At 36.9% G+C, this 26,690-nt stretch overlaps 1 protein-coding gene across 1 annotated transcript in view; it reads right to left on the minus strand.

The window, feature by feature from the left end:
* The window catches only part of LOC140243631 (kinesin heavy chain), an 87,873-nt gene that overhangs the window by 58,952 nt on the left and 2,231 nt on the right, over positions 1-26,690 (minus strand). The window contains exon 2 of the mRNA XM_072323296.1: positions 13,551-13,638. Coding sequence (XP_072179397.1) covers positions 13,551-13,638 — 88 coding nt within the window. The remainder of the gene's footprint in view (positions 1-13,550; positions 13,639-26,690) is intronic.

Consider the following 26,690-nt stretch of genomic DNA (forward strand, 5'->3'; position numbering starts at 1 on the left):
AATAAACCAGTTATTATTTTTCAAATAATCAGAAAGATATGAATCTTGAATTTCAATACTCAGAGACTAACAATCTTTGTTTGTGTGTGTGGGGGGGGGGGGTTCTATGATTTTTCATCTGCCTAAAAATCCATCAGAGTATTCGTTTAAAATAAACATACTTTATAGGAAATATATTCTTATGGCCTTTGAGCTTACAATTCAGGTCTATTCCAAGGATACTGTATAGGGAACTATGACCCAAATCAAAAGTATCCAGTATCTTCAATCATAAGCCCGCCGCACACTACACGATTTTGCCCCAATTCACCGGTCTTAAGACCTTAAGACTAGAAGTGTGACGTCACAGTCTTGCCATTTTCTAGTCATACGACTGGGTCTTAGCGCCAGTCGTAGAGATTTGACATGTTGAATTTCTACGACCAGTCGGGAGCTTTCAGCCATTCACAATGCAGTAAAATGCAAGCTCATGCAGTGCGCACTGCGCGCGCTTTACAGTCGGGTCGTATAGTGTGCGGTGTCCGGTCGTTTATACGACTGGTCTTAAGACCCAGCTTGGCTTAAGACTTTAAGACCAGTCTGATCGTGTAGTGTGCGGTGGCCTTTACAGGCAGTCAAAACTTACTAGCTCTGGACCACTCCCCCCATAACCCACAAAGGAAATGTTCTGCACTGTGTGTTCTTGAATCAGGGCCTAAAGCAAAGGCACGGTTTATATTTGAACTATTCCTACGAATAACACCTTCATATATTTGTAGCTTCACCCTAAAAGCTGGTGTTTACTTTTACACCATAATACTATTAGCAGTCAACCGGCTGAAACATCAATGAACAAATACTGTTTTTCTTTTTCTTTTCAATATCTCCTGTTCCTCCCTTGGAACCACACAAAAAAAGGAGTGGGTGATCAGGCAAATATTTTGGTGTCAGACAAAAAAATAAGCTGAATCATATCATATGTCTGATAAAAAGTAGGTATTCCTCAAATATTCATTTACAGTTTCTGAATTGCTATTTTGACAATATTTTTCTTTATCATCTACTGACTGTCAGTACACAACTCAAACTCTAAACAAATATATGTAGGCCTACTACATTGATGTATCTCTATCATAATAGAGATAGATCATAATATTTACAAAATAAAATTGTCTTGTATATTTGTTTATTTATCTAAAAATACAGTTGATATTTTTATAATTATATCCATGTTTTGTTGAAACTTATGCGATTCAATGTTCCTTAAAATATTCTGTACTCATGGAAGCATTATGTTATATTGCTTTATATTACTTTATGTGGAAATAAAATCACTTGAATTGAATTGAATTGAATAATGTACATGTACATCAATGTGCTTTTCCATGATTTGTTTTCACTTCTCTATCAAGGGTACAATTATCATTCTGTATGTCATTATCATTCTTGATGATGTTCTGTTCATTTCTCAAAAGTCTTTGAATTTGTAGTTACCTGTATGTTTTTTATTGTATGATAAAAATGCACACTAAATATTTACTGCAAAGATTAGGCCTAGATGCTAAATGGAAGTCTAGGCTACTTTTAATATATTATCATCACTACAATTATGAAATAAAGCATGTGTGCGTATCTGGAAACATTATATCCTATACAAACATGTACCTCCTCAAACACACACATGTTCCATACCATTATTGTGTAGAGCCACGTGCACTCTCTGTGCTATCTAGGTCCTGCTTGTAAAGTATATAAAAGGCCAAAGATTTACGACCAGGGATATTCTGGTACTCATAATTTATCAAATGACCTTTAACCTGCATTGAATCTACAATATTAAGGCTGTGAAAGTTCAATGAGAGTCTAAAGTACAATTGCGTCAGCTGGCAACGGCTATGACTCATGTGTAGTATATGTGTTGAGAGAAGCATGCGATCACTGGCACACAATCATGAACCATGTCCACATGTCAAGATGCAAAGTGCAAGCATGCTCAATGAATGCAAGCCCTGTGCATCTCCCTCGTACCAGATTTTATGCTGAATCAGGTAGTAAAGATATCTTGCCTTGCAAGCCTGCAGTCTTTGCTGTGTTTGCCTTGTACCAATGTGTCAGAAAACCAGTCTACATGTATACCTTCATGAGGATAACAGTACTTTGTGCAAAAATGACAATAACAATGACTTTTTACACACACACACACAAAAAAAAAAAAATTATGTGCAATTTGTTTTAGATCAACTCATTGAAGACAACCTAATTTCCCTATAACTCATTTTCCATAGACACCAGCCCTAGCGTAACTGGGACTACTCTTCAACTGGTTAGAGTGATTATACAGCTAAACTGTTATACCACTATAATGACTTGTTCAAACATGATGTTACAAGTTTTTGCTGTTTCTAAATATTTCTCTGCTAGAATTTGTAATATTGTATCCCTCTTTATCAGTATCAATAAGAGCTTAGTTCCTAGTCTATTTCCAGGGCTATATGACTGATTGGAGCTCAAAACAAATCAGCGCTTGACCTCGTGCGATGGGAAGTGGCACAGGTAATATCGTTTCCTCAGCAGCAACCAGAGTGCGAGAATATTCCATGATTTCTGATCGGAAATTGTGCTCTACATCAAGATCAGGATCTTTACGCAATGTAGCTTTGGTTACTTCATTTAGGTCAGACTCTCTTCTCCCGTCAAACTCTTTCATTGGCTGGATGTAAGAAATTATGAGGTACCCTGGATATATGCATTTGTTTCCCTAGCATCTTTCTTCAAACACTTTAGGATGTGCTTCATATAATGTTTATGTACTTATCCACAGGATGAGGTTTTATCTTTAGTTTCACTAAGCCTACCTCCTCTTTCCGTTTGAGATTACCTACAATCACTGGCTAACTACATGTAGATTTATTTTCCTTTTCCCATTGACAGCTGCAATACTGAATAAGTTGTCTGAGGTAATTTCACAGTGAATTTTCAGATGATAGAGAAGTCATTATAAAAAACAACACATCTATGTAGGCCTATATTTATCATCAGTGGTTTGTAAACTCTGCAAATGGTATTTAAATATTAATCATAGGATTTGTTGGCCAGCCAAAAGTGAGCAAAACTGAAAGAATAGAAAACTGAAACACACTAAAAAAAATAGATAAATAAATCAAAAAAAAAAAAAATATATATATATAGATATATATATATCAAAATATAAAGGAAACAAAAATACACATATGGGTAAGTTCCTATTTTTGTCTTGTTTTTTGTGGGGTGGTCTTTTCAAACTTTTCTGCAAGTTGCCTTTGTGCTGCACAAAGTTCACAATCTTTTCTTCTAGCTTTTAACCAATAGTTCAAAAAATCTTCATTCAGAAAAATACATAATAGACTTGAAGATTTTCGTGGTATTATTCATTTTACCTTTACATTTCATACATTTCTTTTTCTCATGCTTTTATTTCTAAAGTGCTTGTTGCCTTGTCAAACCTTCTGTCAAGACGATTTACAATCTATAGGACATACAAACTGGCACAAACTTAAACATGAAACAAACTGTATGCAGCATCTATCAAACTATCTACAGTATGTATTCCTCATCATAGTTCATGGTACATGGTATTTTTTCCTCTCTCAATTGTATGACTCATGAAGGTCATTGCTATGTCATAAGGTTGAGTGTGGCAAGTAAATAAGACAGATAGCACTCATTCGAGGCTGTACATATGGCACAGCACAGTAATACAGAACCAGAGAGCACGCACTCTTTACATGTGTGTGAGTGCTGTTCATAAGCCCAAGTATAGGGGTGGACAACTGCCAAAAAGAAAAAAACAAAATGGATGAGCTATGCTATACTATCACAGATATGCAAGAAGATACAACAGGCACTTTGACAAGAAAATACCTTTGACATGAAAATATTTAATCCATCACAGAAATAGTACAAACTGATGATTTTTGTTGCCATATTTCTGTCTAAATGAAAAGTGATTACTTTCATGAAATTGTCTTAGTTCTTTCCAGTTCTCATAGTTGTGATTTTAGTCATAGTCTGCAAGATCTTTTAATGCTTTCCTTTTCAATAATAGAATGCAAGGTTGTTAAGGACGTGTTTTTGTGTTGGTGGTTTATTTATTTATTTTTCTTTTTTAAGCTTCATACTGCATTCAAGTGTCTCCTGAATGGTATACATGTATAGCCTGCAGGACAGAAACAGAATTAACTTGACATCCATTTTCATTGTTTGTTTGTTTTGTTTTTTGTTTTTTTGGTTTTTTTTTTGTGTGGATATAATATAAACATTGATTTCTATTGGGAGATACATTTTCAAAGTTTGCTCCTTAAATCTACTTCATTCTAGCATCTAATGGTAATGAAGTTTGAACTTTCCATCTGCGACTAGACTATCACCTCAGCCATGCTCTTACAAAAATAACCACCAAAGTGTTTTCCTTCATGCATATACATCAAAACTGTTTTATGAACAAAGCACAAGAATATTAAGACAGAGAGGCAAAGACATGGAGAAGAAACTAGGGCTGCCCATTCTCTCTTCCTCCTGCAAGATAGAGAGCTAGTTTCTCATTAATTACGGTCAGAGAGACTTCATGATATTTGTCACGTAACCACTGTCAGTGGTTGTTGACTTTGCTCCCTTTCAGGCAGGGCATTCTTCACTCCACACACATGGCTCATGAGTGTGGACCGACCGGTTCACATTTTGCCGGCTCAGTAGAATACACATTGAACCTGCTCACTTCACACACCGTGTCTCGTTTGCATCCAACTAATTTCTGAGTCAACAATAATTCAAGCCAGTGATACCAAGACAATCAAATAGAAGCCAATGTATACTACAGAGCATGATGCAATTGTCCAGCCCTGATGCAACCTGTCATTCTCTTTTTCATCACCTTTCCAAATCTTTCTAATACAGACTGAGCCCAACAATGACCACAATGATGCAATATGGGAAAAATATGAGAGGGAAAAAGAAGGAATACCAAATTTGGCAACACCTTTTGACACCCTTTGTCAATGTCTCAAGTCATGGCACGATCTCTATGTACATTCAAATGATATTCATCTTGACATCAAGATTTTCAGCCAGCTTGTACCATGGCACATGTATACAGGTCACTCATCAGACGGTGGAAAACAACTGAGGACTTCAAACCAACTTTGCATTTGACAGTAAAATACTTGTGTGTTTACTTTTATTTGTTAGTGTTTTGGTATTATAACCCTTCATAATTTTTCCTGCATGATGGTCATGGAGTGATCAAAATATCACTTTAGAGTGCTAAAAATGCTATCCAAATTAGTACTATTATTGCAATTTAACTGATTACTCACCAGCCACGTACTGTAAAACGAGGAATGTTCATGTGCATTTTAATTTTGCAAATTTCGGGAGCGCGAAGATTCGCGAAATTAAAATGCACACGAAAGTTCTTGTCTTCACTCGTATTGAATGCCAGTGGCAGTTCGCGAAAATTTCATGCCACAAAAAAGGTATTCGGTTCCAATTCGCGAAAAATTCCTACCGCGAATATATCATGTTTTACAGTATCTCAAACACAGGCCATCACCATTATAAAGGTTAGTACAATCATTGTAGCTTACACATGCACTGTTGGGAGATTTATGGCCTGTTTTTGCAAAAAGAAATAAATCTTAGGTTTGCTCTGAACACATTATGAGTATTAAAATGTACCGTTTGGTTTCTTGTTGCTGAAAGTGTACACACTGTGGTACAAAGGTACGTGTACCACCTGTTCATGTTTGGATTGTTCTGGGTATGTTCGGCACATTTCCTCTGCAAAAAGTTTTGAAATTACTAATGTCCTCAACACTGAGACTGCAAAGTTTGCTCATGCACTCTAAGTGAACTTAAAAATAGAAGCCCACTTCCAAACCAACAGAAATCACCACAAAGGGTACAAGAGAGCTACCAGCTAAATGTTCCTCCTACTCTTGAAGTCACCTCTGTAAAGGTAAAAAAGAAAAAAAAATAGATGCTTTGCTTGTCAAACCTTGAACAATAAATTAACTACACAACCTGCCAAAAGCATGATATTGGCTCACAGCCATGTCATCATGTTCACGCTTTGCTCATGAATCACTTGGACCATATTCATGAACGGGAACTACGGCATCATTTATGCCTCAAGTCGTTCACTTCTTCTGGTTTTTCAGTGGTCGACACAATTCATCATAATGTGCAAATGACCACTTGCGCCTGATGTGTCATGCCTTCACTACTAGAGCATAGGGGAGTCAACAAGAACCCAACAAGGGAGAGTTCTACTGTGCAGAGGCTGGTACTCGGCTGATGTGGATGCACTCCTTCCAGGCCCCTGGCATGTTATTCGCTGGGCTCAGGGGGTACTCGTATTATTGTCTATCGTTATGACTCACGACAAACAGCTAGTCTTCTAGAACAGGCTTTTATTCTAATCTTCCTTCGTGTCCATGCACTTCCTATTCCATGAAAAATGTAAGATGAATGCCACTGTCACAGCTGATTAAAGAAGCTAATCACTGATGAAATGCAATTTCACACAGCCTCATTATAAATCCTTTCAGCCAGAGTACTGGGCTAGAACAGGGCTCAAATGGGGTAAAGAAAGAAAGATCTTTGCCTCTGACCAATTGATATTATAAATCTCTGTGATCGACGTCACAAAGATCTTATCGAAATCTAATTACAGCAGCACACCAAGTTTCCCTTCAGTTTGACTAGTACAGTGAAGCTCTATGCTTTATAAATTCTCCCCTGTTCTCAGAGCCTCATGGCTATTACTATTCACTTCTTTTCTCCCTGTAAATTGGCTCAGTGCAATGACCTGGTGGGGAATCATCTGTGACTCATAACCAGCACTACATTACCTTATATCATGTATTCATTACAATTTCATATAACAACTAAAACAACAACTTTTAAGGAGTCTACAGCTCAAGAATATTCTCCAACAACTTCTGCTTCCATATTAACCCATTAAGCACAAGTCCCAAATACATTGTATACTCTGGCAGGTGTCTATGGGAAATGGGTGTTGTTAGCAAAATCAGCCCATCCTCAAGGGATTAAGTAAGGAATATTTCTGGTTACTGTTTTCATATCTTGTTACTTATATGTACTGAATTAGCATGTTTATCCCAACTTTGAAGGAATGCTCTCATTAAAAGCAAAGGAAAAGCAAGATGGAATTTTCTTTTCATTGTGGCACTGTGTGTTTGTTTTTGTTTTTTGTTTTTTGCTTTTGTTGTTGTTGGGGTGTTGTTTTTTTTTTTTGACATCACAAACTTGGGAGTTCCAGTTCATGGTGCTGAGGCTATTAAACTTGGAAGTGAAGGGCCCCGTTTTATCAAAAGATAAAATCGATTTCAGATTTCCTTACCACATAGGCTGCCATAGACTTACAGTTGAAATCAACTATATAATCAATTTTTACTCTTCATAAAACAGGGCCCAGCTCACAATGCTCAGGCCATGTACAGTAGGGCCTACCTAGTTAGAATACAAACCAATCTGTGCCACACTGCAGCGCTCAACTATTCATTTTGCTTGAGGTCAGCAGTTGAGCGTGACTTCCCCACACTTGTTTGAACAGGACTTAGCTTCCTGTGTAGCTTGCAAGGGAGAGTGGCCCCTTTCCAAACACTGCCATGTTGACTTCAGAAATGACCCCAACTACAAGGCTACACCCGAGGCTCAAACTTCTCTTATTTTCACAGAAATCATGGTAAACTAGACTGTGCACCTAAGTAAATTCATCTATTGATGTAATGCTGAGTTTGCACAATGCAAGAAATTACATGTTTTACAAATGCACATTTTCTCTTATGTTGCTGAAAATAAATAGGCCCTACAACATATAATGTCTTCAGGTAAAGAAAAAGAAAAGATTGGAATGCAATATCTTTTTATTTTCCTTTTTCAAGCATTTTGCAAAAAGCTGTTCAATAGGTGGGAATGTAACACAAATATTGTTTCCACGGGTTTATAAGACACTGCTGTTCGTATTTCTATCCTATATCTTTCAATCTACAATTTTTTCAGCATAAAATGATTTTATCACAGTAGTTCAGTGACTTTGTTTATACCTTTTGATTCAGGTCATTTACTTTGTTTATATCCCTTTTGATACAAATATTACAATTATGTTTTCAATGGAAAGTGTTGTCATTTGACATTTCAAATCTATGTCAACTAGCCTATCCAGAGGATTATATTCTTTCTCCATCTTCATGCATGGAAGCCTTTCAAGTATAGAAAGTCTTTGAAGTATATTATGACAGTAGAATGAACATAAGGACACTTGAGTCAGAGTAAAGGAGGATATATGGGTCAAGACCTTACACACACAATAGAGGTTGTCCAGTGGTGACCACTGGTCAACCTTGAAAACTGTGTTCACAATGGGGTCATGCCTCTAGGAGGGGAAGTCCTGTCCATGGGTCATTTCGCCAATGCTGAACTCAGGCAGGAAACTGCGCATGAGGCAAAGGGCTACTGGCAATAACAAGGCAATAAGAATATATCATGCTGCCCTCCCATCAAATGGGTACATCGTACAGCACCATCAGGATCATATAAATTTCCAGGTACAGCAGCAGCAGGATAATATCTTTCCGGTAAAGAACACCAATGCTATTCCTGTTTACCTCTTTGCTACCTGTTATCCCAATATCCTGACGAAGAAGCAGATCATGGTAACGGCTGAGAAAACTGCAAAGTAAAGATGACTTGGCTTTAAAAACAAAAAAAAAAACAAAAAAAAAATTGAAATTAATCTGAAAATCAAAAGCTTTATTGTTCATATCTTAAAAAAAAAAAATGTATCCTGTTCATAGTTTAAAGTCTAAGAATGTTTGAATTTGGAAACTTTTTCAATTTTGTCAGTATACAGCATGCTTTCTGCTTTTTTTTTTTTTTTTGCTTTTTTTTTATGATAATGATGAACAGCTTTTTGATCAATTATGCCCCTGCCGGAATTATCTCAAAACTGTGAGTAATCTTTCTTTTTATTTCAGTGATAAATAGTCAAAATCACTGGAAAGTTCAGAGTCAGGAAAATGTGAAAATTTGAAGAAAAAAAAAATCAGAAGATGAATGTCTGCTTGCTTTATCATGTTTTCATGGCAAAGAGTCACATTAAGTTTGATATTCACTAAATGCTTCATTACATGTAGAGCTTATGTCTCATTTTAAAGCCATCTGAAAACTTCCCTCTAAATACAAAGTCGCTTGGCCATTTGTCTTTATACTGTATTTATATGCCATATATTTTGCCAGGATTTTATTTCTTTTCAATTTTGCAAGTTGCCTGCAATTTGTCAATTCAACAACATGCAAAACTATTATTGAAACTAACATGATATATGTGACATCAACTTTTTTGCCGCACAATTTTTTTTTCTTCATGATGAACATGTGGCATCTCAAATGCCACAAATTTCTGAAGATGGTAACAAATCTCCAGACTGCAACAAATTTTGATCATAAAGATAGTGTTTACACACTTTTGATAATCATTCTTCATTTTTTTTCAAAAGCATAATTATTCTACTAATTAGGCCCATACACATAGGGTCATCTATATATATTTATTGATTTATGTGTTTACTAATATTCATTTATTAACTAGAATCTATATAGGCCTACATTTACAAATAGCAAAAAACAATTAAGTTCAGCAAATAGTTTTTCTCTCGTAATACAAAATGTAGACTATTGATAATTTGGAAAAAAAAAACAACTACAATTGCAAGTTTGTACCAGAGTGTGGGAGAAAAAAAAAATAGAAGGTTAAAAATATTCCTGCACAGACAGGGCCACAAATGATGGGCTACCAGAGCAGAATCTTTAACGGAATATAATGCTGACAGATGGCTGAGTATACAAATTTTATTGACGGATGGCCTCCATGGGTGTATATCAATGTCGCACACATACACATACACATACACATACACATACATTTATACGCACACACAGTTTTTGCAGCATACCGGTAAATGTACACTAGTATAGTCACACAGAAAGTGTGCACACAGATTATCAAATTTTATGACCATAACTTTATTCTATTATAATGCTTTGCCCAAGGCTGAATAAAGCAGAATTTGCAGCAAATCTTCACAAATGACATCACAGTGCTGCCACAAAGCACAGACAGTGTTAAACTTCATCTCAAATGCAACCAGCACAGGAATTAACATGTTCTTCTTTTAATAGTTTCACTGAAAACGAGCAACGTATTTGTTTGATATCTAGTTCAGTATTAAAAAATGTAATAAAGGATGGCTTTTAGTTCTCCAGCAATTTATAATATGTGCATTACAGACACTTTAATTTCATCAACACTTAATAGTGAGCGGAATACATCCTCTGGCGATTTTAATAAGAGTACGCCTTCCAATTCAGTGTGCATGGCAGTGTTGCGCACACACACACACACACACATACTGAGGTATAAAGTATGATACTGCTCATGAAAAGAGACATCACTATTTCATCAATGTCTAAATCACTACCGGTATGTTGTGCTCGGTTTGATGCAGGTGCAGCGTGTCACATTTTATACTGTGATTCCCACAATAGCATTCATGTGATGTCTCAACTCATAGCTAATCCATTCTGAACAGATGCGTGTACACGGTCATCTACCATTTGGACTTCACAGACATACTCAAAAAGCTGATGAAAATATTGTTAAATCATGCATAATCATCAATATTTGCTCTTCTAGATAAGAGGAGCATTTCAAGGTAGCCACATACCAGCATGTAGTGTGCATTGAATGCCACAGACAAGGTCTGAATTCACACACGACACACACACACACTCCTGACAACACTGTATCCCTTGTGCTTGCATCTTCCCGCAGCATCATGTCAGAACTTTGGGACCCTAGCACACAAGGTGCATGGTGTACAGCATTTTGTGTCCCTGTGTGTGAGTATACAGATCATGCACATTATGTTTGTTGGTTTGTGTGTGAAGGGTGCGTGTGTTTACAATATGGGTACTCTGTGTGTGTGTGTGTGTGTGTGTGTGTGTGTGTGTGTGTGTGTGTGTGTGTGTGTGTGTGTGTGTGTGAAAGTGTGTGTGAGAAGTGCCACCATCCTCCTCATGGTAGAGGACACTGTGTGTGTTGGTATGGATGCCAGAAGGCATGAAAGTCAAGTGCTCTCATCTACTCCGCACACTGGGATAGTCTTGCACGAGCATGCCTCATGGCAAGCAACTGGAGCTGGAATCTACTGCTGATGTGAAAATCACATGACGGGGCTACAGTCAACAACATTGGCCATTTTGCAAGGCAAGGTTCCGCCATGCCCAATTGCTCATGAGGGCAAAACCAGATGGAAACATTTGCAGGTCTCCAAGCTTTTAAACGTACAGCAAGTGTAAACAATGTCACTTGACTAATACCGGTAGGACCTACTGCATGGAGAGACTGATTTTCAAAGGGGAATTTACAGTATGTTACTTCACACACTAGATCCAAAAACATTCTGTTACATGTCTGCCTCACAAGTTTGAGCTGAAGTTAAATCTAAAAGCTGCACTAGTGTTTGTTCAAACAACTGATATCAATCCATGATTGGTGACAGAAAAAAGATATTGCTATTCTCTTTTCCTAATTCTGAAACTGTTCTCTTTCAAAAAACATAACCTCCTACCTTGGCGGAGGTAATAAGTTGTGAATGCTGCACTGATTGCATGACTGGGAAATTCAATTTACTGGTTGTTCCTCTCAATCACCTTAAATTAGAGAACTGAGAGACTCTATAACTGTATACGCCATATATTTCACGAGTCTAAATTTTCGCGAATCAGGAATTCCCAACGATTTTGTGAATCAGGAATTCCCGACGATTTTGCGAGTGGTTACATTGTAAATTCACGATCGTGGAGTCCCGTACTGAACAGAGAAGTGTACACGCGTACGTCACATTCACATCGAGATCAGAGTCAATATTTTTGCGTGTCTTTAATTTCGCGAATAGCACCTGACTTGCGAAATTCGCGAAAATAAAAACCTTGCAAAATATTCGCCGTATACAGTAAATACCTCTCACATACAACTCTTGAATGAGCACATTTTTCTGAAAATTTATCAAAAATTTGCTCAAATGGCATAACAGAACATTGATTTGGAATCAGTATTTTTGTAGGGTCTACTGATAATCAATTCTGCAATTTGGGATTCCACACTTCATGTGCTTTGCCCCAACTTTGCCAACACAAGTGCTATCAATTTTAACTCCCACATAGTATGTCTTTTTCCACTAAAATTCTGGTAATCACTAGCACTCAAGCGGGTTGTTCAAGCGGGTTTCCATGAAAGCAATTTCACCTTTTGTGGTGGGGCTGTGGTTGAAGTAATTTGCCCTATACCTCCTGCGCAGCAATGATAAAGATCCTTGATACCAAGAACGATAGGTATTTATGCAACTAAAACCAATCATAATCTAATTTGTATGCCCTGCCACTGTAGTCTAATTGAATAGACCCTTCGAAACTGCACATGATATATTGTATCAGTGAGGGTTGATTTGCCATGGTGGACGAACATATTTCATCACAAGATTGTGAAAGACGTGTAAAAATAGGGTCTAACATAAAACATATCATAAATATCTTCGTCATTGGGCCTGACGTACCTTGAATCTGTGTAAATTAATTTGACAAGTTACACTACAGGCAGGCTTCAAACCCTGATAACCAGGACCAGTACACTGTATGTGTCACTAATGGCACACAACTTTGTGTATATTCCTTCGAACAAATTAAGTGGTAAATAATGTATTTAAAATTTGCTTGCATTTTCCTGCACATTGAATACAAACTTTGACCAGTGGGATAACTCCTGGGGGGTGTTTCATCAACGTTTGCCAGCGCAAAAAGTTGTCATCGCCGACAATCACCATAGTAACAGTCAGCGACCAGAGCATCTCAGCCAAAACCAAGGGTTTTGCTGAAATTGTCAGCACTGACAACTTGTCAGCGCTGACAAACGATGAAACACCCCCCTGCTTAGATTTACGCTCAATACATGTAGATCCATTTTCCACCTCATACAGGCACTGCCATGTTGACTGTATACGCTGAATACCTCCATACCACAATCCTCAACCCTGCTAATTTGTGGGATTAAAATGCTTCCAAGCCTTTAACAGACAGACAGACAGACAGACAGACATTTTGTAAAGCTAAATTATCCTAACCTCAGGGATGCCAACCTCGTAAACAACAATGCAGTATTGGAGAGCTGAAAAGGTATATTTCTTAATGGAAAAACATCAGTTCCTACAAGAGACACAGGGTGTGTTATAATAAAATTTGGGCAAGAACAGTATTTTCCAGAAAAAAAATATTTTTCCACAAAAAAAAAACACACACACAGACAACAGTACAAAATGCCACAAAAACTAGCAGATATCTATGTGACATGTAACCTTGAAAAAAAAAGAGGAAAATATACACACATCATACAAAAGTACAGGGTTAGTCACAGAAAATCATTTTTTTTTTCTTTTCCATGAAACAGTGAAATTTACCTTTTACAATCTGTTTTGCTGCTTTATTGTACACCTCCTCCTGGGTTGTGTTGGGCTTGAAGACTCGGTCAAATATGAAGAGTTTTCCCTGCAAATTAGAGTGGGGAGGAAAACAAATTCTGGTCAGGATTTAAGCATTTCAAATACACAACACGACAAGCAACTCACAAGCATGACTGGAATGAACAGTGCTTGAAAACAATGTCAATGTCATGATATCTCACCGAAGTAAAGACAGTACTGCACGCACCCTGAAAACTCCATGTACATATATGCAAATTGTCATGACACCTGGCAGGAATACCAAGCTGCTTTTAAATCTAAATATCTCTTTGTGGCTTTGATTACTGATTGGCACAGAAACTGTACAGTGTTACACATACACTGTCCAAACACACCGGCACAGAAAGGGTTAAATCTCTGTCCAGGCACTTGACCATCAAGATACAAAACCTCCTGGAAAGGGGGTAGAGATAGAGTGAAAAGAGAGTTAATATGTAATGATTATGATTCAGGCGGTTTGCGTATGATTGATCCTTTGGTTTATGCACAGGCTCAGAAGATGACATGGGTTGCAAAATTCTTAGATCCTTATTATTCAAATACATGGAAGGATATTGAACAGATAATGCTATTGAATTTTCATGAACAAAGCTTAGTCTTGTGGAGAGCAAACGCCCCAGGTTGTGTTTTGAACAAGCTTAAGAATTCTCAATTAGTTGAAACCTTAAAAGTATGGTACATTTATAGAGAAGGTATTTTGAAAGACCTTGGCCTTTCAAATTTTCATTTACAGGACTATATACGGTGGAATAAGAAAGTTAGTTTGAAACATAGACCTTTTTTCTATTACCCTGACTGGTTTGAGAAAGGAATTAATTTTATTAATGATTTGCATATAGGGGGTCGTGTTAAAACCTTTGAAAAGCTAGTTCTGGAATTTGATATTGCAATTAAGGATAGGAGAAAATATAACTCTTTAATGAATGGTATTTATCTTTCATGGTTTGATTCTTCCTTGGACACCGATGAAGATATGTTTGATAACATAGTGTCAGAGCTGGTGAAAAAAAAAGAAAATTTCTAAACATGCTTACATGTATCCGGTAATAAGAAATGTACATTGTGACTCCTCATGTGAGAAAAGAATAGGTACATAAAGATGTAAGTGGAAAGACCTCTTCTCCATTAATGATGAAACAGTTCAGGGGGATGTTATTCATATGAATAACTATAAATGTACTGTTGAAACACAACTCGTTCCTTTTATTTTAAGGTTTTTCATGATGTTATTGGTTTAAATGCATTCTTATTTAAGATTTAAAAAATAGAACACCCAAACTGTATGTTTTGTAGTCAAGAACAGGAAACTGCTTTTCATCTATTTTTACACTGTCCTAAAACACTACCTTTATGGAAAAAATTATTTGATTTCATAGAGGAAAAGACCAAAAAGGTACATACCTTTTTGCCTTTTAATATGATGTTTGGTGTAAATAATGACGTAGAATTTTGTACATGTATAAATTTTTTATTTCTTTGTCTTACATGTAAGTTTTATATAGATGTAGATTTCAAGGTTCAACTTTGAATTTTGATGCATTTATGGCTTTAGTAAAGTATAAACAGAAAACTGAATATGCTATAGCACATAAGAAAGGTAAATTACAATGTCATTTAAGGAAGTGGTCCATGCTTTTGTAATGGTTGATCCTCTATTTTCATATATCTCATAGACATCCATCTTCTTGTGTTATTCCATTATGGCAGATAGTTTAATGTGACTTGTTTACTGAACCCTTTTTAATGCTATAGGCTGGACATTTGTACATTGTTTATATTGTGAGTTTTGTTTTATGGTTGCATAAAAAAATAAAAAGAGAGAAAAAAAAAGATACAAAACCTCCAAAGGACGATATCATTGTATATCATCATATCATAAAATTACCACACTACTAGGTATAATATACCATGTAAACGAGAGTACATTTCATTATACCTTTCTAAATACCTCACAATCTTGGGGCAAGAGAATAAAATGTGATTCACAGTGTAACAATCATTGCAAATTTTGGTTGTTCACTGAAATTGTCCCTGAAATATCATTAGGAAATCACACCTATATGAAATGCACAAGGAAACACCCATGCTCCTCCCCTTTTCATGCAGAACCCAAGTTTATTAGGCTATGAGATACAGTGTGTACATTATCATCATCATACATAATGTAATTATGTGAACACAGAATCCTACAGAACCTAATATTTGGGGAGCGCTTTTAATAGTGAGAGTTACACACTGTGATTATGCAAATATGATGCTTGGAGGTCAATTCTGACTCATCACACTACATCTCCAGTGAAGCAGCGTACAGAAAACAAACTGCACTCTCATGGTAACCGATGAGCAGGTGTGACGTCATCTTGTTTTCCACTGTCAACTCCTCCATAAGGTCTGGTGGGAGGGGGGAACATTTATCCTTCGCTATCACGTCATACACATGTAGGTCCACGCGACATCTTGCAAACATTCTAATCAACATGATTTTAGTGTGCTACAAATTTGTATTTTCAACAATGCTGGAAATAGATCTGCACTTTAGGTATGGTATTCAAATGAAGAGCAGTACAACAGCTATTTGGGTTTGACTGAAAAACACATACAATGTACAATATATCTCACTTCACATCATACACTTGTGATGTTTATATTTAGAGAGAACTAGAAATACATGTAGGTCATCAACTACCATGAATATTACACAAATTCCATCAACCACTCCTATTTCATCCTGAAATAAAACTAAAAATGTTCATCACTCTTATTTTTCACATCCCCCTCCCCATCTCCTCTCATATCTTATGTGGATTTTCCTGATTCTCCGCATCTTCGACCACTCTCCTCAGCGTCATCTTCAACCACCGTCCTCCCGCTGCGACCTTTAACATTTGAGGTTCACTCAGCAGCCCTGCAGGGAGGGAACATGCAATATACAGTGAGTGGCAGCAGCAGAATTCATGCCCACTGTATGACTCTCTCTACAGCATTCTATCCATCGTCTATCCCACTCACATCTTACAACGGTAGCTTTGATACACGCAAACCAGTAGGGCAGGATCTCGAGGCCGGTGCTTAAAAGCATCAAATTGGTGAATGCAATCTTTAGGCAATGCTCCTGTCTGCTGATGAACACTAACAGCATTGAACATGGTCATAACTGTTTACAAGCTCAGGAAATCATCAACATAATTTACATACATTTGTAGTACTTCATTCAACAAATGAAGCATTGTAAAAAAAAAAAAAAAACTGTGTTAATACTGCACATGTAGTGTCATACAGAACGTGAGTCCTTACGTTCCTTGCATTTCATAAATTACATGCAATGTGTGATCAACATCGATTGTTCTCATATAGGACAATGGAATATAATCCTCTTAGATCTATGGAACCATACATTGTATGAACAAGTTTAAAGAAATCTACATTCTAAACACACTAAAGCTGCATAATAAACTCTCTGCTCCCTCCAGTTTCTCCCTCTTTCTGCCCCTCCCTAAATCTAGTACATTTTAAACAAATTATTGCTACATCTCTGCCCCTCCCTCTTTCCCTTTTGAAAGTACCTACATGTAGTACAGAATGCATTAACAATTGATGATTTCAAGTATATTTCACAGTATTTCCTTATCTTTATAGTTAATGTGTTATGATGTTCTGATGTAAACTGGTTCATGTACATGTATGTACATGTGTGACAATAATCCTCTCACACACATATTGACAACATGCATGAAACATCAGTTCAACGACATCCCACATTTGTGCACAATATGTACTTTTCAAGTGACAGAGGCATTCACATCAAACAGTGTACTTTTATAGTTGGCAAGCAAACTTCATTGCACTTTTATATAATTTCCTAGACACATCCCAAAAGTGGATCAGGAGCTGCTTCCCTTCAATACTAAACATTTACTGCAAAGTAGATCAGCCAAAGCCCATTAAGTGGGTCTCTCCCTCTCCCTCTCCCCCTTAGCTCCATCTCTGCTCTCATTTGCATTTTCCTCACGTCTCCCGGCAAGATGTGGGCCTCCCTTTCACGGGCCACACGACTGGACTCTTGGCAGACATCTTGAAGTATCAAAATATAATGCCAGTATCAAAACAGGTGCAGCAACGTTTACATTGCAGTTTGACATTATTATCTAACACCTTAGTCATCATCAACCCGCTTTACAGCTCACCCGTCTGAAGGGTGGAAAGCAGTAAATCTCTGCTATACCTCAGAATACATTGTATTAGAAATGATCACTGCATTTAAACCTGATATGGGCATCAGATGAAGAAAAAAGTGAATGATTTCTTCATGTTACTACTATTTTGATTTTTGGAATGATCTACAGGTACTTGACGCTATAAATGTCAACAAAATGTGTGCAATATGTTATTAAGATTCTATTGTTGCACCTTCAATGTAGGTACAGCTGTAATCTGTCAACTGAAGAACAGTATACAAAACACTTCAGAGTAACTAGAAAACCACTAATAATATCTGCCTAATTTATGCAATCAGAGAATAGCACAGTAAAAAACTTAAATACGAAGAAGTTGAGCTTCTGATTTGGATGAGAGCATTCTTCTCCACCCCACCCTCCCCCCCCCCCTGTGTCTTTCAGAATCTGTATACAAATTATGTACTGTATGTACCCATGTAATTAAGTATTACATACAGATCACATGTGCAAATCATATACAATATCTGTATTATGACCACAAGCATCTGTACAGACCTAACAATTACACAAAACAGGCTATGTTGTGATCAGTCGGCATACATTTACAGTGTATACTGTATTCTGATGCACCAAATTACTGAGTATAGTAGCTGAAGCTATTGTACTAGCTGTAAGCAAATATTCCAGTGAGGCAAACAAGTGTACATGACATTGTGTACAACATACTCAAGTCTTCTGTCAATGATACAAGCAGTGTGAGCATTACTGTCATGTAAATTATAAAAAATGAAATGTCCTTCATAACACCATCACTGACAAGTCATGTGAACGCCACCTTTGATGTACCAGCATCAATTATAGTCAAACTTCAATGATAAACCTTGGCATGAAGGTGTCACTTAAAATGGTTTTACAACACACTGGAGTCATTAATGGACTTACAGTAGTCCTTTAACACAGGACATCATCAGACTTGAACTCTTACAAAATCTTTGTAACTGTTGCCAGTGAAATTTAGTTCTGGGATCTTCAGTACCCACTGAAACTACAAACGTACAAACAAAACTTAGGGTAATAAAAGGCATTGATTTATTGAGCAGTGTTCCACTTCTATCACAATTTATCCCATACCATACAATATTCACAAGACTCCATACAATGCTGTACTATCACAAATATAAAGGCTCACATTACAGCAGGAGTGGAAAGGTCACTTGAGTAAGAATATAAAATTGCATCAATTCCACAATCTACAATTCACTCACCAGGAAAGCTATGCAGGATTTTCACATTAGATAAGAATCATTAAACACAGGTCGTTTATTGCACAAAATCACATTGTACACTGTACATTGCAAAAATTGTTGAACAGTTTGTAGTAAGTAAACCATTGCTAGAGTACTACATTTTTGGAATTTAGGATAAAAATGTATTATTTTATATCACTTGTAACCATGGAAACAAAGCAGTAATTGAAACATCACAATTATGACTCATTTGCATGACACACGTTCAGCAATAAGCGACTCTCTGGAGTATATCATTTGCTATGCATTAGGCAATACAGTACATTATACGGCGTCAAGACCCATCCATTGCAGGCGGGGGAGCTACAATCTTATTCGTGATAGGAAACCCTCCGGTCTCCTCACATAACGCACGTCACTCACAGAATAATTTATGAGCACACAGTCGGAGCCGCATTAAGCCCCAGCAGCCAGAGAACCAAGCACATATCATTTGCAGTTAACAGTGTAGCGCTGGAGGTCCATTAGCCCAACATAGGCCACAAACATTAGCAACATGAAAATCAACCCTCTCTCTACAATTTCAGAATTGATCAGCATAAGATTCTCAAAATAACTTTAAAATATTATGCAATTTCTTGACAGCTGTAAGGACATTTCTTAATTTACACACACACAAAAAAAAAATAAAATAGGACCTTTGATGATATTTTCACAAATGAGAAGTATCAGTCTTGTATCAAAATTGCTGTTTTTTAACTTATGAAAGTATACAAAATGTGGTACATGATACCAAGTAATCTCAGTACAAGTGTACACATGTACATTGGGCAAAAAATATGAATAAATAATGTCTCCGGCCACTTCGTTGCGGAGGCATAATAGAATGACTATTTGTACACTGTACATGTACATACGTACATCAACAGTTGATATTGTTGCTGCCATCAATTTCACTCAAATTACATTGTACATTTTCATAGTGTTACAAATGATGCCATCCAAATTTGAATTATCATGACCAAGTTAACTAATTTCATAGAAACTTTGTGAATTTTGGCCCTTAGGTGCTAACTTTCATGGCACTAGCATGAATTTGTTTTGTATTTTGACTAATCCACTGTACTGCTTTGATAGTACAACTGCCATCATCTCCTTGGGTTGAATACCTCTTTACAATTTGCTCATTTTAAAAACAACAAGAGACCCGCGGGTCTAGCGCTCACCTGAGTATCCCAAGTTCACCTTTCACGCAGTCACTAATCTAAATTATTCACAGCTCTACCAAAATTTGACCAGGCATTCTCAAGTAGAAGATGAAAATGTACAATAAGGGCACAAATTTTTTTAAGATTCCTTAATTATTGGCCTCCTAGGGATGCTACCTGCCAAGTTTGACGAAAATCCATCATGAGGTTTTCAGGAAGAAGATGAAAATGTACAATTCTGGCCCCCATTTGGACCTTCCCAACCCCCCCCCCCCCCCACCCCTGCCCCCAAGAGGGGCACCCCTGGATCTCCTATGAACAAACTCAAAACTACAGTCATTAATGTACTCACTCATAGTATTATCTTAGCTCTATAACTTCTGATTCTAGAGAAGATTTTTAAAGATTCCTTCATTTTGGGGGTTTGGGCCCCCCTGGGGGCCCCCTGGGTGGGGCATGGTGCCCATTTTAACAAATTGGGATCCTAACCCCTTAGGGATGCTACCTGCCAAGTTTGGTGAAAATGGGTCATGGGGTTCTAACGAAGAAGATAAAAATGTACAATTTAGGCCCCATTAATACCCCTCCTCACCCCCCTCCCCTGGGTCCCAAGGGGGCACCCCTGATTCTGCCATGAACAAACTTGAAACTACAGTCATCAATGTACTAACTCATAGTATTAACTTAGCTCCATCACTTCTGGTTCTAGAGAAGAACATTTTTAAAGATTCCTTAATTTTGGGGGGTTTTGCCCCCTGGGGGCCCCCTGGGTGGGGCATGGTGCCCATTTTAACAAATTGAGTTCCTAACCCCCTAGGGATGCTACCTGCCAAGTTTGATGAAAATCGGTCCTGGGGATTTCAAGAAGAAGATGAAAATGTAAAAAGTTTACGCACGACGCACGACGGATGACGGACGACGCACGACGCACGCCGCACGCCGGACGAAGGGCGATCGCAATAGCTCACTTGAGCCTTTGGCTCAGGTGAGCTAAAAATGCTTCCAACCAATAAGGTATCCACAATCCTGTAAAGCAGACCTCTTGTGTATTGAAATCAAGTCTTTGCCCCCCCCCCCAAAAAAAAAAAAAAAAAAATTAATGATATAAGGATAAAATAAAATAAAATAGATAAATAAATAAAAAAATCCACAACAGAGCCTTACCTCAAATTACAACAACAAACATACACTGTAGACATTTCAACAGTAGTTTTATCTACAGTATATTGTATCTTTTGCACTGTCCTGGTATCGGCCAGTGAACCATGTGATGTACAACAATGTACTTCAGAATTCTGTATTAAACAGTAGAATCACTATTGAATGGCAATGAGGCCTGATGGGGGAGTGGATCTACCCAGTTGATCCATCCTTCTCTTCTGCTCTGCTTTCTGACTCTAATACAAGGAGTTATTTGCCTGCTTTGCCACGGGCCTGCTGTACTGTGCCTGTCACTCTGACCATACTTACAATTGGACAAAATTTGTAAACTTACCGTTGCCAAGCACTGCCCCCCCCCCCCACCACCCACACACACACACACACACACACATCTGCATTTAAACAAAAAGCTATCAAAAGTATTGAATAGAGAATCCTACTGCAACTGGATAGTGTTGACCACATACAGTAGCACATTCCAAATCCAATGTATTGGATGCTGTAAGATAAGAAATGTTCATGTGCATTTCAATTTCGTGAGAGCAAGTAAAAGTTCTTGTCTACATTACATGCACTGAATGCCAGCACTTGACAATTCAGGAAAATTTCATGCCGCAAAAAAAGGCGATCGGCTCCGAATCGCCATAATTTCATGCCATGAAAATATCTTGCTTTACTGTACTACTAGTACTCGAGAACATATCTCAAATACACAAGAACATTTCTCACTTTACAGTACAATGTATTTACAATTTGTATTTTCCAATTCATCCTTTTGTAGAGTGGTTCTGTACCATATCGCAAATCACCACTCAGATGTGATTTTTGCAGATCATGTACAGTTGTACTGTAACCTACACTGTACAACAATTGTGTACAGTCTGTATATCCCTATATCCACAATAATGTATTTTGCTCAAAGCATCATATGCACAGTAAAACAAAAACCCTCACACTTCCTTGAGAAGATCCCCACAATGCATCCTTTGCTTGAAGAACTATTATCTTATTTTCATGTACAATGTATATTGTAGTTACACATGTAAATATAATACATGTGGACGAAAAAAGAAAAGAAAAAGAGGAAGTAACAGTGAAGGGCTGTTTATGTATACAAGTTCATTGTACAGTAGGTCTGTGGCACTTCTGTGTGCAGAGTTAGCAGAGCAGTTTTCACAGGTTTTATCATGCACTGTAGCTCCATCATGGTTTTAGAGTAAACGTGTGTGATGACGGGCCGAAACAAAAACAAAACAAAAAATCCTTTCACACCTTACAGTCTCGGTAATATGACCATGAGGAAAAACAAAATCAATTCATAAACATAATGGAATTCTTGCCATAAGGTTGTATCATATAGGCCAAATAACTGAACTCAATTTTAAAACTTGGTTAAAAAAAAAAGCAAGCAAACAAAACAAAACACAAAACAAATCCCTACTTATGGACAAATTGTGAGAGTTACAAACAGCTTGCAAGTGCTCTGATTTCAGACAGAGGCCAAATTTCAAGTACTGTACGAGCTGAAATTTTCGCGTACAGATATTTTCGCGAATTGCTACTAGGAGAACATTTTCACGTGTTGTCAATTTCGCGGTTGCGAGGTCTAACTGGGCTTATCTGTTCGCACGTTGTTATTTTCGCGGTTCAAAGGCGATTCGCGAAATTCACGAAAATAAAACCACCGCGAAAATTTCAGCTCGTACAGTATACATTTGTATTTATTATCCAATATGCTGTTGTATAGTGATACAATTGTACATTGTACACTGTACATGTATCTTTAGGGACTTCATAATAATAGTCTGTAAAATGCACTGAATTTCTTGACATGTCTGAAATGCACTGTATATAATTTCAAACAAGCTATAATTAGAATTATTACTGCCATGAATATTCTTCCATACATGTAGCTACAGGTGCACAGAAATTTACATGCAGTCAGTCTTCAGAAATTTTACTACAGTGTATGCACTGTTGGGCAGTGTCATCATGTACATTCTCTACATTGCAGTACACAATATACATGTAAAACTTTGTGTAGAAATATCATGCCTTGTCAAAATTTGATCTGGATATTCAAAAAATATACACTGTATGTGACAAGTACGGTACATGATACAACACAGACACAATCAGACCAGGATAACATGAAATAGAAAACTAAACTGAATACAACATTACATGTAATGAAGTATTGTGCTCTTCAGCTGATCAAAGTACACAAATAATGTATTACACGTCTACAATGGTTGTAATAAATTATAAACTACCAATTTGCATACTTTCCTCCGCTGGGATACAATTCGTATAATTTCGTGTTCAGAATATAATAAAACTAAAAGGCATGCAATCTTTGTGTACCACACTATCTTCCACAGCACTTATCTTTCACACAGTAATGCAGCATGACATGTTATATGAATTAATGCATTTCAATCACTAGTAGCAAACCCTGACAGATAGACTCTACACATTAAGTGCCAAGTTGGATCAACAACTGTGTCTAAGTTCGCACGTTCAAAGATCAGTGAGATGGATGCCACACTTGTGTAAATGCCTTGCCATCTAACAAGATGAGCAGGCACAACATGGCACACTAATTGGTTTCGTACAAATTTGTACCTGGGCTCCACTGATATTGCCCGGCATGAACACTGGCACCAACCTATTCATATTATGGAAAATTATTTTTGGTGTCCAAGGCATCTGATACTACAATGTGTTGTCGTTTTGTACAAGGTACACTGTATTTAAAAGCAAAAATCACCATTTCTTCTGCATGCGTACAGGATAAAGTAAATATTGTTGTGCGCATGACTGTAGGTTCTGACAATTTATATCCCCCCCCCCCCCTGCTGCATGACCTTGAAATGATTACGTTCCCACAGGTACAGTGTCTGTGATATAAAAACTATACAAGATTTATGTCTCGTGACATTGAAAACCTTCGACTTAAAAGTTTACACATAGATCATTGAAAATATGGATCAAACCCCAGTGGAACAAGACCGTAAATGAATCTTCTTGGGATAATTTTCCAGTCTGCTAACTACAAAAAAAAAAAAAATATATATATATATATATATATATATATTTATGAATGATAATAATGATAATAATAATAATAATAATAATAATAATAATAATAATAATAATAATAATAATAATAACAAAGATAATAATAATAATAATAGTGCAACTCTACATGGTGTTCAAGTTGACTCTGAATAATGGAGTAAAATCTGACTGACAAAAGATGTACATGTACCAAACATGCGCACCATGCATCACCTGAGGAGATGGTGACATCAACTTTAAACTCTTTTCCTGTTACAATATGCCAAAATATCTGTATTCAAAAATTGATATTTTTGGTTTAAAATACAGCACATACTATATACTGTACCCCCTTCCCCCACAACAACAACAAATCACTGACTAGGCTATTCCTCCACAGTATACAGTTTAAACTCTAGATCCTTTGCATAATACTAGATACAACTGTAGTATTATGCAAAGGATCCAAGTTTTTCATCATACCACACAAGCTGAAAAATGCTTCTTCTTTTTTTTTTTTGGGGGGGGGGGGTACTTGTGGTTGGTTGGATCAACAGTAAACATTCCCAGTCCAATATTGGGCAAAATTTCTGGCAGGACCCTTATAAAATCATGAGTTTTCTTGTGTGTGTGTTTTGTTTTGTTTTCTGATTGTTTGTTTGTGTGGAGGTTGGTGTCACCCCGACCCCACGTTGCTTTTTTTAGCCCCTACATATCATGTCAACAAGTAAAATTTTGTTGTGTTTATGAAGTGATAATCTACATGTACATTGTATGGGTCACTGAGAGACATGGGAAGGACAATGCATTGTACATTATCTCAGCAAATTTGCATGCATGACATTGTATTGATCACTGTTAAAGGGCTCGTATAGTTTTGGTTGAGACCTAACTTCACATTTATAACATTTTTTGGGTGAGATAATGAGAAACCTCTAATGAAATATGAAAGAGCATACTTAAAGGTCCAGTTTACCTTTGGGAGCAGTGATTTCAGAAATGTTCAAGATATCACATTTGATGCATATGTGTAGGTCTGTTGTATCACAAAACATCCTACCATATAAAATTTTTGCAATAAAGCCTAAAATATGGGGAGATATCAGCATGCTTCTCAATAAACCATAACTGTATACGGTTTAGTCTGGAAGCATTCTTATTATAACTATTGTTCACATTTTGTGTACTTAACAATACTTAACATCGATTATACGGATTCAAATTTTTACAGTGGTTGTTTCTATCCCTAACTCACATTTTAGATCTATTTTAAAGCACTAATGTTGGGTTTTTGTTTCATCTGCAAATGGTAAATTATGCCTTTAATTCAAAGAGGAATCCAACGTTTGTTTGATGAAAATTGCTTTTGAAATGGCTGAGATACCCAAAACAGAGCATTACTAATAAAATGTGGGACCCACATTTTATTACGATCGCTTTGTTTTACTTTGTTTTTGGATGTCTCAGCCATTCCAAAACCGATTTTCATCAAATAAACTTTGCATTCCTCTTAGAATGGCATGCTCTGTACCATTTCAAAGTGGTTTCTTGGTATCTCACAAAAAGTAAAAAGCCAAATCCTCAGCTCCACCAATACTGTACCATCCCTTTAATATGTCAAAAATGGAAAAAACTTCCGTACATTGTATGTCTACCCCCCCCCCCCCCCCCAGCTAACTTTTCCATGTACCAATCTACTATACCACCTTACCCTTGTTAGCTTCTGCACAGATGAAGGCACTCACACTCACAGTTCCACACACATTGGCAAGTCATGATATGGGGGGGGGGGCATAAAGTCTTCCCAAAATCATTTGAATTAGACAACTTTCTTCTGGGTCTCACTGTGGTGAATCTATAACATTCTGATTTGCTTTTATTAAAATAAATTCTAAATTCCAACTGTACACTAGAGTCAACTTTAACATGGTATGAAACTGCTCTTTCTTTCCATCATAAGCATTTAAAAATATGTATTTACACTGTATATCAAAACAAATGAAATGGGTAAAGAGAAAAAATGAACATGTGCATTAAACAAGTTGTAAAATAAAAGAAAAAGAATCAGCACATGGATATCAATACCATAAAAGCAGACATTTTTGCAGAATGGAATTTTTGTTAATTGGAGCCAAAAGCCTTTTTTGCGATATGAAATTGTCGTAAAGTGCCACAGGCATTCAATACATAGTGTGGACAAAAACTTTTGGGTGTATTTTAATTTTG

The sequence above is a fragment of the Diadema setosum genome, chromosome 20, assembly GCF_964275005.1.
Source record: "Diadema setosum chromosome 20, eeDiaSeto1, whole genome shotgun sequence".
In the NCBI taxonomy this organism is placed as follows: domain Eukaryota; kingdom Metazoa; phylum Echinodermata; class Echinoidea; order Diadematoida; family Diadematidae; genus Diadema; species Diadema setosum.